General features: G+C 39.4%; 1 protein-coding gene across 5 annotated transcripts in view; it reads right to left on the bottom strand.

The window, feature by feature from the left end:
* Positions 1-15,606, bottom strand: part of LOC114106959 (signal-regulatory protein beta-1-like) — a 355,204-nt gene that overhangs the window by 275,590 nt on the left and 64,008 nt on the right. For 3 of the 5 annotated variants that reach the window (XM_071608808.1, XM_071608810.1, XM_071608806.1), the window contains 2 exons: positions 15,230-15,344; positions 9,850-14,628 (listed from right to left, as the gene is read on the bottom strand). The exons of the other annotated variants lie outside the window; for them this stretch is intronic. In XM_071608808.1, the coding sequence (XP_071464909.1) occupies positions 15,232-15,344 (113 nt within the window). In that variant the 3' untranslated portion in view covers positions 9,850-14,628; positions 15,230-15,231. Of the gene's footprint in view, positions 1-9,849; positions 14,629-15,229; positions 15,345-15,606 lie in introns of those variants that run through there. 5 annotated transcript variants of the gene reach the window in all.

The following is a 15,606-nucleotide window of genomic DNA, read 5'->3' as shown; positions in this document are numbered from 1 at the left end:
TAGATATTAATTCTAGATTTATCTTTGCTAGAGCCTGTGCAAAAGAAAATACTCAACATGTTATTTCTCATTGTTTACCTGCCTTTGCAGTATTAGGATGTCCTTTTGATTAAAGCTGATAATGCACCAGCTTATGTAAGTTATTGGAGACTCAAAACCTTAGATCAGATCAGTTACTAAAAAGTGATTTTCTCATAACAAACCAGTCATCCCAGCAGAACGTACTTGAATTCTTTATTGTCCTAACCATTCTGTGATAGAAATTGGCACCTTTCCTAAATGGATGGATTGTCTATGTTTCCATAGACATAAGGTGTCTCGATATAGTGGGCATATTTTGGACTGGTCTCCTAAAATTGACAAAAGGCAGTTACACAAGGGTACTGCCATGACTCCTGGAGAATTTGTTAGCAACATCTTGACCTTCAGTGAAGGTGGCATTCAGAAAGAAATCTGGCACTTAATTCTTACATTTTACAGACAAACCTTTACCAGAATTTGTAGGGAGAAACTGTAAGGAAGGTTCTTGTTATGGCTTACAGGCCTGTGTTCAATCTCCTTACATTTAATTACTGGAAATGTAAAAGTTAAAAGAAAAGATGCTAGATATCTTGTAACATGTCATAAATGTAATTTAACTAACTGTATCACCAGATATAATAGAGGGAAGGAAACACTGATACTTCATTAGCCCTCTTTTGTCTTATTGCCAGCTAATATTTCAGAGCTATGGTATGCTGATTCCAGTTTTCAAATATTACAACAAATACACACCCAGCTAGCCAGACATAAATGTGCATTTGAACTCCTAATAGTGGGAGGTGTTACCTTGGTTTTCTTTATGGCTTCAACAGTCACAGCTTTGGTGACCATATCTCAAAATATTCAACATGCAAATTTTCTTAATAATTCAGCTCAGAATACTTCCAAGGCTCTTCAGAATCAAATAAATATTGATGAAAGGATTGAGACTGAGCTAAATGCCTTACAGGCTGCTGTCATAAATATTGGTAATGAATTTTTGGCTTTGAAATTCAAGGAAAGACTTAAATGTCACAGTACCTATAAGTATGTGTGTATTACAGCTGCCAAATTCAATTCTTCCCAGTGGATTTGGAGAAGGTTAAAAACCATTTGTTGGGTATTTGGCAAAATAATAATAACAGCTTGGATCTTTTGGAGCTCCATCATCATATTCAATATATACAAAAAAGTAAGATTGATTTTTCAGATCCTACTTCTTTAGCTGATCAAATACTTAAAGAATTGAATGGCTTTAACCCTGGAAACATTATTAAACATTCTGCATGGATTAGACTCTGTGTCCTCTATTCTGTACCATTGATCTACTGATCTCTTTTGGTGCCAATACCATGCTGTTTTTGTTACTATTGCTCTGTAGTATAGGTTAAGGTCTGGTATAGCAATGCCACCTGCTTCACTCTTCCTGCTAAGGATTGCTTTAGCTATTCTGGGTCTCTTATTTTTCCTAATGAATTTCATGATTGCTTTTTCTACTTCTATGAGGAATGTCATTGGGATTTTGATCAGAATTGCATTAAATCTGTATAGTGCTTTTGGTAGTATGTTCATTTTGATAATAGTAATTCTGCCTATCCAAGAGCAAGGAAGGTATTTCCATCTTCTAAGATCTTCTTTGAGTTTTTTTCTTTAGGGTTTTGTAGTTTTCATTGTATAGATATTTTACCCCTTTCATCAAGTTGATTTTGAAGTATTTTGTTTTATTTTTTCAGTCTATTAGAAATGGGGTAGTTTTCCTAATTTCCCTTTCTGAGGAGTTATCACTGATATACAGAAATGCCTTTGATTTATGGGTGTTGATTTTATATTCTGCTACTTTGCTGAATTCTATTACTAGTTCTAGAAGTTCTGGTGAAGCTTTTTGGGTCTGCTAAATTTGGAATCATATCATCAGCCATACTGCTAATTTAATTTCTTCTTTTCCTGTACATATCCCTTTAATTTCTTTTGTCTCTCTAATTGCTCTGGCAAGTGTTTCAGGAACTATGTTAAATAGAAGTAGTGAAAGAGGGCATCCCTGTCTTGTTCCAGTTTTTAGAGGGAATGCCTTCAATTTTTTTTCCCATTTAGAATGCTGTTGGCCTGGGGCTTAGCGTAGATAGTCTTTACAACGTTGAGATATGTTACTGTAATCCCTAGTTTTTCCTAGCATTTTGAACATGTAGGGGTGCTGTATTTTGTCAAATACTTTTTTTGCATCTATTGAGATTATCACATAATTCTTATCTTTGAGTGATGTGATGCATTACATTTATTGATTTCTGTATGTTGAACAAACCTTGCATCCCTTGGGTGACTCCAACTTGATCATGGTATACTATCTTTTTGATATATTTTTGCATTTAATTTGCCAGAATGTTATTGAGAATTTTTGCATCTATGTTCTTTAGAGATATTGGTCTGAAGTTTTCTTTCTTTGATGTGTCTTGGCCTGGTTTTGGAATCAGGGCAATATTGGCCTCAGAGAATGAGTTTGGATGTTCTGCCTCTTTTTTTATTTCCTAAAATAAATGGAAAAGTATTGCTATTAGTTCGTCTTTAAAGGTCTTTAAAGTTCAAAGTAGCAGGATATAAAATTATTCTTCTTTAAATTCTTTCTTTAAAGTCCTTCTTTAAAAAAAAACAAACCCAGGAGTGTAGAACTACAGAACTCTGCCTTGTATCCATCCAGTAGGTAGGCTTTTCTTTGTTGGTAGGCTTCTGATAGTGTCTTCTTTTTCATCACTTGATATTGATCTTTTTATATTGTGTATTTCCTCCTGATTCAAACTGGGCAAATCATATGACTTAAGAAATTTGTCGATGCCTTCAATATCTTCTATTTATTGGGTTATAAATTTTCAAAATAATTTCTATCTATCTTCTGTATTTCTGTAGTATCTGTTGTGATATTACCTTTTTCATCACATATGCTGTTAATTTGAGTATTCTCTCTCCTTCTCTTCCTTAGCATTGCTAAGGGTCTGTCTGTTTTATTTATTTTTTTAAAGAACCAAGTTTTGTTTAGTCAATTTTTTCAATTATTTCTTTTGTTTCAATTTCATTGATTTCACTTCTAATTTTAATTATTTCCTGCCATCCACTGCTTTGGGTGTTCATTTGTTCTTCTTTTTCTAGGGCTTTTAGATGTAAAGTGAAGTCATTTATTTCTTGACTTTTTCTTCTTTTAAGGTATGAACTCCATGCAGTGTACTTTCTTTTTAGAACTGTTTTCATAGTGTCCCAGAGATTTCAATATGTGCCGCAGTCCAGCTGGGCAAAATAACTGGGGGGTGACAAGCAACTTGAAGGTTGAAGCGGGAACTGCTTTATTGCGGGGGGAACTCAGGGGGAACGGAGCGGGAACTCAAGGTAGCGGGAACCTGAGGTAGCAGGAGCGGCTTTATTGTGGGACAGCAGAGGTATATATAGCTAAGTGATTACATACAGCTTGACTCAATTAGCATCATCTAGATACAGCAATCAGCCAATAAGGAATCCCCACCATCTAAATGGCTCGGAGGCATTGCCTTACAAACCACTCTTCCTGGCAAAGTGCCAGGGTCCATCTTGACTTAATTTGTGGTCCCCAACATCTCCTCCCTTCTGTTTTATTAAACAACAAGTATATGGTTTAGGGATCGTGCCTGTTTTAGTTTGTCCAACACTACATATGGTCCTTACCCATCATTGGATGGTCTGACAAATCATCAGCCTCCTGGCTTAGGTTGGTACCATTGTAATTGGATCTTTCCTATCTTTGACTACTGGCCCAACATATTTAGCCATACTTTTGGATAACGACCATAGTGGTTTTTACACAAACACCATAAACAACCTGCCACAAGCAGAAGGAGGAGGATACAAAATGCCACAATTCCAAGCCAATGATGACTCCAAGAGAGAAACCCCTGGAGAAATTGTACCACCGATGACACCATCAGCAAAAATACCTTGGTACTATTAAGAGTTACAATTTGTTGTCTCAATAGATTCATAATGCATAGAAGTGATACACAGTCCAGGTTGTACAGTTTGTGTGATAGCTATAACAGAAGCTGCAGCAGCAGCAGCAGAAACAGCAACAGCTCTGATGATAGTAGCTGTAATTCCAAAGTCTCATTTGGTTTTTCAGTAATACTGGAAATTCTTCTTTTTTTGTCTTCACTGGCACTGGGAATGAAGGTAGGAATTCTGGCAATGATGGCTAAAGAAAATTGTGTAGCATTCCAGCAAGCACTAAGAAAACAATTTTCTGAACAATTTACATTATCTTGAACAGAATTATTAAATATAATGAACAGGAAAGGTGAAAGTATACAAACAGATCTGTTAACCTCCTTTTTGTTCACTTATTAAAACAATACCCAATTTAAATTAAACTGTTTAAATCACGTGAATAAAAAATATTTGGATCCATTTTTTCATGAGCGCTCTTCATATATGATATATAGACATACTCACATACAGACATACAACGCATAACACAAGTGTGCACACATAACACAATATATACAACACATAACACAAATGTGCACACATAACACAATAGTAAAGGCCTTGTAGCTTTTCACAGGTGAAATCTCTATTGCAATGCCCAAAAACTCCACAGTTGATCAAAAAATAGAACTGATCAGAAAAACATTAACCTAGGTCTGTATGAGCTCAAAAAATAAAATAGAAAAAAGCATCCTGGCTACCACCTGGGTTTGACTCTTCTTTTGATATCCCATCCTTTTTCTTGTAACTTGCATATGGGTTTGAAGGTATTCCCACAAGTAAGCCTCAAGGTTTTTTACATTTGAAATAGGACTTAATGGTGCTCATTATTCATTAGCCTCCAGGTGTGGGAGGAACATTGTCGCAGATGTAAGGATAGCTAAACTGGAGTTCTGGATATCAGCTGTTATGGATTTGAGCCAAATCATCTTCATTTTGGTCTGTAGAAATCACTTTAGTTAGTCTCTCTGGAATGCAAATAGGCTGCTGTTCTTCCTGTGGAAACACACAAACAGACCCCAGAATCCAGACAATCACTGGGTCAGGACCTTTCCATTGTCCAGTTAGAATATCCTTCCAAAGTACCTTTGGCATATGTACATTTTTTGGACACATGTGCCTTTCCGCAGCACTAAGCCCTGATGAATCCAAATTTAGAAAGTTTAAAGTAAAAGTGTTATGTTAAGTTTATCTTTGGGGGATTTATATCCCTTCCCAATTCCCTCTTTGTGTTTTAGTAAATACATTTTAATAGTTTGATGGGCTCTTTCAACTATGCCTTGTCCTTGTGGATTATACGGAATACCTGTTATATGAGTAATGCCAAATGATGAGCAAAATTGTTTAAAAGAAGTAGAAGTATATCCAGGGCCATTATCTGTTTTTAACTGTTTTGAAATGCCCACAGTGGCAAAATTTTGTAAAAAATGAGCTATAATATGTTTAGTTTTTTCTCTGGCATGAAGGGAGCCCATCAAAAATCTGGAAGAAGTATCAACTGTAACATCGAAATATTTTAATTTTCCAAATTCTGGCAAATGTGTGACATCCATTTGCCATATATGATTAGATATCAGTCCTCTAAGATTGATTCCATGATTAACTTGTGGTAAAAAGGTCACACAATTTTGACATCATTTTATTATATGTCTAGCTTTTTCCTAAAAATGTAAAAGCTTGATCATGGGTAACTACTGCTGCTTTACCATTATTTGACCCATCAGTAAATATTATTGGAGCATTCATGATAGGTGTTTTTCTTGTCATTTTTGGAAAAACTACAGGATGTGAGAACCAAAAAGACAACAAAGGATTAGATGGTAAGTGGTTATCAAATGAACAAATAGATTTGCACATGATCATTGCCCAAGTATTTAACTCATTAGCTAACTCATTAATTTGATCCATAGTATGTGGAGTAATTATTTTATTAGGAGAAATTCCAAACACTCCCTTTGCTGCTTTTATCCCTTTGAGTATTAATTGTCCTACAGCCTCAGGATACGTAGTAAGAATAGTGTTAGGAGAATAAGATAAATGTATCCATAATAATGGACCTTCTTGCCAAAATACTCCTGGAGGAATATTTTTAGTTGGTAATACAATAAATAACAGAGGCAAACTTATATCAATTCTATCCAAATGCATATTTTCCATGTATGTTTCAATGAGTTTTAATATCATTCTTGCTTTAGGTGTTAACATGCGGGGTGAATTTGGATCCGATGGACCTTTTAGGATATCAAATAAAGGTCCCAACTCTCCTGTTGGTATGCCTGGATAAGGCCTTATCCAATTTATGTCTCCTAACAATATTTGAAAGTCATTGAGTGTTTTAAGTTGATCTACTCGTATTTGAATTTTTGGTGGGTGGACCATGGATAATAGAACTCCTAAATAATTAATTGGAAAATTTAATCATACTTTATCTATTGCTATCTCTAGATTATAATTTTTAATAAGTTTATAAATGTGGCATAACATTCTAGCAATGTATTTTTATCTTTGTATGCTAATAATACATCGTGCATATAATGAAATACTTGTAGTTCAAGATTTTGATTTCTAAGTGGCTGGATTGCATTAACATAAATTTGACACATAGTAGGGCTATTAGCCATCCCTTGAGGGAGTACTTTCCATTCATATCTCTGATCAGGACCTTCATGATTCAGCGCAGGGACAGTACATGCAAAACGTGGACTATCCTCAGGATGAATTGGAATGGAGAAAAAACAATCTTTAATATCTATAACTAAAACATACCAGGTTTTTGGCAAAGCAGACAATTGAGGAATCCCCAATTGAACAGGTCCCATGATAACCATCTCATTATTAATAGCTCTTAAATCTTGTAATAATCTCCATTTGCCAGATTTCTTTTTAATAACAAAAATGGGAGTATTATGGGGAGATACAGAAGGTTGTATATGTCCCTCCACTAATTGTTGATTGACCAGGTCATGGGCTGCTTGTATCTTTTCTTTAGTCAGGGGCCACTGAGGATCCCATATTGGCTTTTCTGATTTCCAAGTAATTTTTTTGTCTCAGTGACCCCTTCCAAAAACCCAATCCATGTCTATCTGTTTTTTGAACTATTTGTATTGGTGCCAATATACCTTGTCCTTGTTCTCCTAATCCTTTTCCTTTCCTAAAACCTTGTCTAGCCATAATAGTGGGCACATTTGGATTGATATGTGGAATGTTATTTGTTAATATTAATCTCAATTGTCCTAGAACATCTCGTCCCCATAAATTTATAGGAAGATGATCCAATACGTATGGCTGTATAGTTCCTTCACATCCTTCAGGATCCTTCCATTTTAATACCATCACACTTCTATGGGGATTAGTCGCCACTCCTAGGCCTTGAAGCATTTGAGTGGCTTGTTGTAAAGGCCAATCTTTTGGCCATTCTTGATGAGAGATGATGCTAAGATCTGCACCTGTGTCTAGAAGTCCATTGAAATCATGTTCTTGAATAGTTAACTTTAACATAGAGTGAGAATCTAAATTTAAACAAAGCATAGCCCAATCTATACCTGTGGAGCCAAATCCTTTGGAACCTCTTTCTACAGTATGACTAGAAAATTTGTCGTGCATACTGGGTAAAATCAATAACTGTGCAATTCTATCTCCTGGTGAAATTACTGAGATACCCCTTGGAGAACTAGCTATAATTTTTATCTCACCTTCATAATCGGGATCAATTACCCCAGGACTTATCATAAGTCCTCTTAGAGTAGAAGAACTGCATCCTAATAATAAGCCTACTGTTCCTAGGGGAAGAGGTCTTTTTATCCCTGAGGGAATGATTTGATCTCCCATCTCTGGAGTTAGTACTGCTCTGGTGGAGGCGCAGATGTCCAATCCTGCACTTCCTCTGGTTTGTCTGATAAGGGAGTTAAAGAATAATGTGTCCTGGGCACTACCCTGATGGTGTTGCTGGGTTCCTTCAATGCCTGCATATTTTTGGTCATGGGCCCCAGGGTATCGGGCCCCCTTGTCCATTTTTTGGCAATGGAGTACCCTCTAGAGTAGTCTGAGAATGGCATTCATAAGCCCAATGTTTCCCTCTACAACATCGTGGGCAAACACCTGGTATTTTTCTTTTTTGATCATACCCAGTTCTGTTACTTGTTTTAAACCCTCCTCCTATGGGGCAATTCCTTCTAAAATGTCCTGCTTGACCACAATTATAACATGTTTTTGGCCTGGCACCTAAAGCCTGTTGTACTGCAGCTTCCAAGACTTGCCTCTGCATCACTGGTTTATAAATATCTCTACACTATTTAAGTCTTTATATTTGCAAGGTCTAATGGCCTTCCTACATCATCTATTGGGTTGTTCATAGGCTAGTTGTTTTATTAATGGCATCACTTGTTCTACATCCCCAAAGACTCTGCTTGCTGTTTGTATAAGCCTATCCACAAACTCAGCATAAGGTTCATTAGCTCCTTGTATTTCCTTAGATAATTGACCTTGTAAATCTCCTTGTCCTTGTAAAGTCTTCCATGCCTTAACCATAGTTGAAGCAATTTGTAAGTATATGGCAGGATCATATCCAGCTTATTGCTGATGACCTTCATAAGGTCCCTCTCCTAGTAACATGTCTAAATTTCTCTGTGGATACCCGGCTGCTGCATTTCACTTGGCAGTCTCCACACACAATTCTTGATTAGCAACTTTCCATAACAAGTATTGTCCTCCATTTAGCACAGCTTTACACATGTTAGCCCAATCTGCTGGTGTCAAGTTTAAATTTGCAATGGATTCAACCATGCTTACGGTAAAAGGGGCTTGAGGATCATAGGCTGCTACTGCTTCCTTTAACTGCTTTACAGTTTTAAAATGCAAAACCTGGTGATATCGCTGCCCTCCCTCATTCTCAATACAGGGCATGCTAATCTTCGAGGTCCTGTCTCAGGATCCCATCTATCAACTATGGTGGTTGGGGGCCGCCCAACGTATGTTGTCTTCATATACATAGGTGGAGCTGTTGGTTGAATACTTACGCCCTCTGGTGATAGAAAGGTTTTGGTAGAAGCCTCCTGTTGTAACTTTTCCCCTGATAGTCCTTCCTCTTCTAAACTTTCTTCCCCTGTCTGACTAGCTCAAGAGTCTTCCTCTTTTACTTGATCTAAGATGTCTTCTCCTTTCTCTACCATAGTCTGAACTGAAGGCTTTGGACTAAGCAAACAAGATCGTATCAATGTCCATAATGTTAATGTGCCAGCTGGCAGAGTTCCTGGGCTTTTCTTTTCTTTCTAAAATCTTCACCATGATGGTCCCATTGTGATATTAACAACCCCTCCTTAAAGAATCATGGGCTACATTTTTGTATCGTATCAACGTATGCCCTAACTGTTCTTGGTTTTACTGGGTGCCTCCTTCCTTTAGCAATTTACTTAACACCCTTTTGGTTTGGTTTTTGCTAACTTCTGATCCCATGTTTCCATAACAAAGATAACACAACCCACTAAGATAACTCCAAACAAAACTGAAACACAATGAAACAAAATGGAACAAAACTACATTGTATCAATTTTCCGATTTTCTTGAAATGTCCATCCGTTCTCTCGCCTATCTGTTCCTCAGGGGCGATCAGCTTTTCTCCCATCCTATTTATTTCTAGGGACAGGCAGCTTAAAACAAAAATGAAACAAGAACACACTGTTTCTTGAAATGGTCACCCATCCTCTCGCCCTATCCTCAGGGACGAGCAGCTTACCTTGTCACTTACTCCCAATAAGCATCCTGGAGCTCCACGTACGGGCCACCATTTGCCACAGTCCGGCTGGGCAAAATAACCGGGAGGTGACAAGAAACTTGAAGGTTGAAGCAGGAACTTCTTTATTGCGGGGGAACTCAGCGGGAACTGAGCGGGAACTCAAGGTAGAGGGAACCCAAGGTAGCAGGAACCCAAGGTAGCGGGAGCTGCTTTATTGCGGGACAGCAGAGGTATATATACCTAAGTGATTACACAAAGCTTGACTCAATTAGCATCATCTAGATACAGCAGTCAGCCAATAAAGAATCCCCACCATCTAAATGGCTCGGAGGCATTGCCTCACAAACCACTCCTCCTGGCAAACTGCCAGGCACCATCTTGATTGATTTGCGGTCCCCAACAGATATGTTTTGCCTATGTTCTCATTTACCTCTAAGAATTTTTTAATCTGCTCCTTGATTTCTTCTGCAACCCGTTGTTCATTCAGTAGCATATTGTTTAGTCTCCAGGTGTTGGAGTTGTTTTTATTTGTTATTTTGTCATTGATTTCCAACTTCATTCCATTATGATCTGATAAATTGCAGGGTAGTATTTGTACTTTTTTGTATTTTCTAAAAGTTGCTTTGTGGCATATTATGTGGTCTATTTTAGAGAAGTATTCATGTGCTGCTGAGAAGAAAGTGTATCCGCTTGATGCAGGTTGAAATATTCTATATAGGTCAATAGTGTCAAAGTTATTAATTGTACTATTGATATCTATAGTTCCTTACTCGACTTTTGTTTGGAAGATCTATTCAGTGGTGAGAAAGGAGTCTTAAAGTCACCCATTGTTGTTTTTTGTTTTCTCTTCATGGAATATTTTTTGAAGGATATTTTGTGTTGTGGTCAATTTGACTCTTGAACTTGAGAAGAATTTGTTTAATTAACACATCTGCTCCATTGTTTGGGACACACATAGTTATGATTATTATGTCTTGCTGGTGTATGTTCCCTTGAGCAGTATGTGATGTCCATATTTATCCCTTTTGATTAATGTTTCCTCAAAGTCTACTGTATGTAATTAGAGATTGGACACCCCTGCTTACTTCAGCAGTCCTTGTGAGTGGTATGATTTTTCCCAACATTTCACCTTCAGTCTATGTATGTAATTTCCTATCACATGAGTCTCCTGAAGCCAGCATATTGTTAGGTCTTTTGTTTAAATCCAATCTGCTAGTCTAAGTCTTTTGATTGGTGAGTTTAAGCCATTAACATTCAGGGTTATTATTGAGACATGGTTTGTATTCCCAGCCATGTTTGCTTATTTTTTGTTATTTAACTTGACTTGATTTTCTTCTTTGATTATTTTTTCCTTTTAGGGTACTACATACCTCTGCTGATTTTCATTGTTGTTTTTTGTTTTCTCTTCATGGAATATTTTTGAAGGATATTTTGTAGTGCCGGATTTCTAGCTACAAATTCTTTTATTTTTTGTTTATCACAGAGGTTTTTATTCAATCATCAACTCTTAAGCTTAATTTTGCTGGATACAAGATTCTTGGTTGGCATCCATTTTCTGTCAGAGTTTGATAAATGTTGTTCCAAAATCTTCTAGCTCTCAGAGTCTGGGTTGAAAAATCTGCAGTTACCCTAATTGGTTTTTCCCTATGGGTAAACTGATTCCATTCTCTGGAGGCTTTTAAAATTCTCTCATTATTCTGTATGATGGTCGTTTTTATTATAATGTGTGTTGGTGTGAATCTGTTGTGATTTTGTGCATTTGGCATCCTTGAATTTGGATTTCCAATTCATTCTTTATGTTTGAAATTTTTTGGATATTATTTCATTGAATAGATGGTTCATTCCTTTGTTTTGGACCTCTGTATCTTCCTCTATCCCCAAAACCCTTTAATTTGGTCTTTTTTATGTTATCTCATATTTTTTGAATATTCTGTTTGTGGTATTTTTCCCTGTATCCCTGTGTAGTCTACATTCTTTTTAAGATTATATATTTTGTCTTCATTGTCTGATGTTCTATCCTCCAAGTGGTCTACTGTGGTTGGTGATGTTTTCATTTGAGTTTTTAATTTGATTTATTGTTTCCTCCATTTCAAGGATTTCTTTGGGGTGTTTTGTTTTGTTTTAGAAGCTCTATTTCCCTGTTGAGGTGATCTTTTGCTTCCTGTATTTCTTTTTGTAGCTCCTTGTTGAAGTGATCTTTCATATTTGCTCTCTTATATCTTCCTTGAGTTCATAGAACATTTTAACCATGTACATTCTGAACTCCTTCTCTGTCTTTTCTTCTGCTGTGGCTGCCAATGATACTAATAATGTGGTGTCTTGATTTGTTTGGGGCACTTTCTTTTCTTGTTTTTTCATGTTGTTCATGTGTCTTCACTTACAGCTCTGTGGGTCCAGAGTGCTATTGTTTTTACCTTATAGGTTTGAGGCACTCTTGTAGGGTTCCAAGACCTATCCTTTGTGGGAAAGGACAATGTTAACAGATCCCAATATCAACAACATACCACCAATGAACAAGTTGTTGTTATTAAGACGTTTACAGCTTGGTCTAAATGTACAGAAATGTTGGATGAAATTTTATATATAATGCAATCAGTAGTTTTATAAAAAGGTTTACAGTTTCTGACTGTAGACCATGAGCTGGGGGTGGGGCATAGGATGATATGCTGAGGAGATAGGATGTGAGGATATAGAGTTAATATATCTTAGGAAGTGTGAAAGAGAAATGTAATGAAGTGGATTAGTAGCAAGAGAATAGACAGAAAGTAATTTAGGGTAAACAAGTACATGGGAAAGACAGTAGAATACATAAAACAAACACACATATATTTAGAAAAATATAGGATGTTAAAATCTTAAAATTTGGAAGGGGAAGGAAAAAAAGTGGGGGGTGGGCACATACAACACTTCTAAATTATATTATTCAGATGACCAAGTCCTAAAAATTCTATTTCATGCAAAGTTCTTATTTTTACATATGTTGAGGATGTGAGGATGAGAAGATAGAAAGGTAGACTAAAAGGAGAAAAAAAAATACTTGAAGGAAGAAACCAGGATTGTTGCTAGTTTTAAAGATCCATATCTTTCCTGCTTCTCTTGTCATCCAATAGGTGGGGTCATCTGTTGTAAGCTGGTGTCTCTTCTCTCAGAATGGTGGAGATTACCAGGGAGGGAAGGCTGGTCCTAGTGCAGGGTGACTGGAAGCAGGGAGTGGCACCTGACAGTCCCTGCGGAGACTGCACCCCACATGTCTCTTTTTGGGACCGCTCAGATGACTTGAGCCCTGGTACTATCTCCCTCTCTTGCTTGGAGATTTCCCAGTTCCTGGTCTCTCTGTTAGGCTCCAAACTTTAGCCCTGTCTTTCTCTTCCTTAGCAGTTTCTCTTCCAATCGAGGAACTTCTCACATGGGGTACTCCCACGAGCGGTGGCCTGGTCACACTGTGCACCTGGGTTGGGCAGCTACTTTGTTGAGTTACCATCACTGGGGAAAGGGGAAGTTGGAAACCTGGTACCTGGCTGCGGGAGATCCAACCTGGGAGCTGCCCCACCTAATATGGCAAGAATCTTGAGCCAAGATGGAGACAGTCTGGTTCCAGCACAGGGGTGTCTGGTGAGGTGGGGCAAGCCAGGCAATGGCTTGTGCTGTGTCTAGGTAGGAGAGGAGTGACCTGTGTGGGAGCAGATCAAAATCTGGGAGATCTGCAGATGTATTGATAGGTGATTCTCCTAAGGCGTTCAAGCCCTGAATTGGCTAGAACTTCAGACTTTGGGTGTGGGGAGCCAGGAGTCCTGCTCGAATGCTGGGCATCCTGCTTGAACACTGAGCCCCAGAGCCCTGTGCAGCGTCACAGCACTGATGATTTCTCTGGAGAGCAGCTGCTTAGGGGTCTTCTAACACTCTCAGAGATGCAGTATTCGGACTAGGTGAGATCTGGATCACAGAGCAACACAGAATACTGCCTCCTCCTGGCCCACCATCTTCCTCCTGTTCTGTTTTCCATTTTTCAGACTGCTCTATTTCTAGTCTTCAGAAAAAGAGTTAGCTGGGCCATGGATCTGCTCCTATCAGCTGTGGGCTGCTACCCAAAGAGCCAGGCCCTGGAAGCAGGGGAGACCCACCAGGGAGCCTGGGGCTTGAAATGGGACTGGGGCTGAAGCTCTGGGTGAATTTGTTGGGCAGCCTCTGACCCCTGGCCTCTGAGGGAGGCTTTTCAAGATCATTATTTTTCATGGTCAGTATGGAGATGGCTTCCCAGACTTTCAGTTTGGATGGTGACTTTTACAATCCTGCATGGAGAGCAATGACTGCCTTTCTCCTGGACAATACTGATGTTCATAAGTGCTAAGGTAGAAAATCACTCAGGTGAAGGAGAACCTTTTTTCCCCGGGTTTGAAGCATAGGACACTTAGGTAAAGAGGACACAGAATAATTTTTCTTATGAAACAAGAATGAGTTTCCTTTGAGGAGCTCAACAAGGCTGGAGAGGAGGGGTCGGCAGGCAAAAAAAAAAAAGAATGACGCTTGAGAGTGAGAACTTTGGGTCTTGATGGCCAAGCCCAAGGCAATGTGGAAAGCCATCTGACGTGTTTGGATGGGACTTCCTTGTCATATTCTGGGGAGGGGTCATGAGGTGCTGTCCAGAGGCAGGTCCCAAGGCCATGCTCAGAACCATGAGTGCAGACTCAGCCACGGGACATCAAGGGTTGGGCCGAGGAACATCAGTGGCCTGTGGGCTGGCAGTTGTCCTGGGAGGAGGCATTTGGAACAGCATCTACAGAGGCATCTCCACAGATCCTTCACTTAGGATGAGCATCATGGTGCAGTAAGAAGGTGGCAGAAACTGAGAGTCCCAGGCAGCCTGAATGAGGAAGGATCTGTGGGAAAGATGTCCACATTCAATTATCTGCTCACCATTCATGAGAGTTTCCTGAGATCAGTGATGTACTCAGATGACTTTCCTGAGACACTTGTCTTAAGTAAACCAAACCCCAAGATAGGACTCATACCTCAGCCTCTCCCAATTCCTGACTCCTTTTCCCTTTCCTTACAATGAAAGTCATAAGGAGAGCAGCCTTGGGAGCAGCCCATCTAGAACTTCTCAACATTGCTCCACATGGTAGAACCTTCCTGTCCATGGAGGCCCAGCAGTTGACTATTGGACTAGTCTGGGGTGGTCTCCAAGGGCCACACCAAATCTGCTGACCCTCATTGCACCATTTCAGCTCATCCTCTCTGGAGCCCTTAGGATTCAGTGGACATCCACAGCCAACGTTTACCTCCTCATCTCCTGCACACCCCCCACAATTCCTGGAGCTGGGAACCCCACAGAGTTTCCTGAGATCCTGAGGGTGCTGAGGGGTGTGTGCCTGGTTCTCTAGACCCACTGACTATGCAGCTGGGCACAGGTGGGCTGCACTCCCCCTGGCCCTTCCCCCTCTGCAGCAGGCTTTACTCCACCCTCCCCTGGGTTCTTACAGTCAGGACTTCTGCTTCCTGTGGACGTAGAGGGCAGAGACACTGACTCCTAGAAGGATCTTGGGGCCAAGGAAGAGGGCTATGAGGTATGAAGAAAGAGTAGACTTCGCTGCTCCTGAAAACCAAGGGACAAGGGGAGCCATTAGAAGGACTCATACATGTCTATTCCCAGGAGTCTGCACTTGCCCCAGGTGAGGCTACCTGGGCCCAACAAAATTGTGAAGCTTGAGCACACACCCCCTGTCCTGGCTGCCCTGGTCAAGCCTGGGGCTGAAGCCTGGTCAAGAGGCTCCTTATTCCCATCCACCCAGCCTCAGGTCCCAGAGTGTCCTCCTTGAGGGCAGGTGAAAACATGAGCTCCATGCACACTGCCCACC

The sequence above is a fragment of the Marmota flaviventris genome, chromosome 2 (genome assembly GCF_047511675.1).
Source record: "Marmota flaviventris isolate mMarFla1 chromosome 2, mMarFla1.hap1, whole genome shotgun sequence".
NCBI classification, from domain to species: Eukaryota; Metazoa; Chordata; class Mammalia; order Rodentia; family Sciuridae; genus Marmota; species Marmota flaviventris.
The sequence above is the reverse complement of the archived record's forward strand: the minus strand, read 5'-3'. Positions and strand labels throughout refer to the sequence as shown.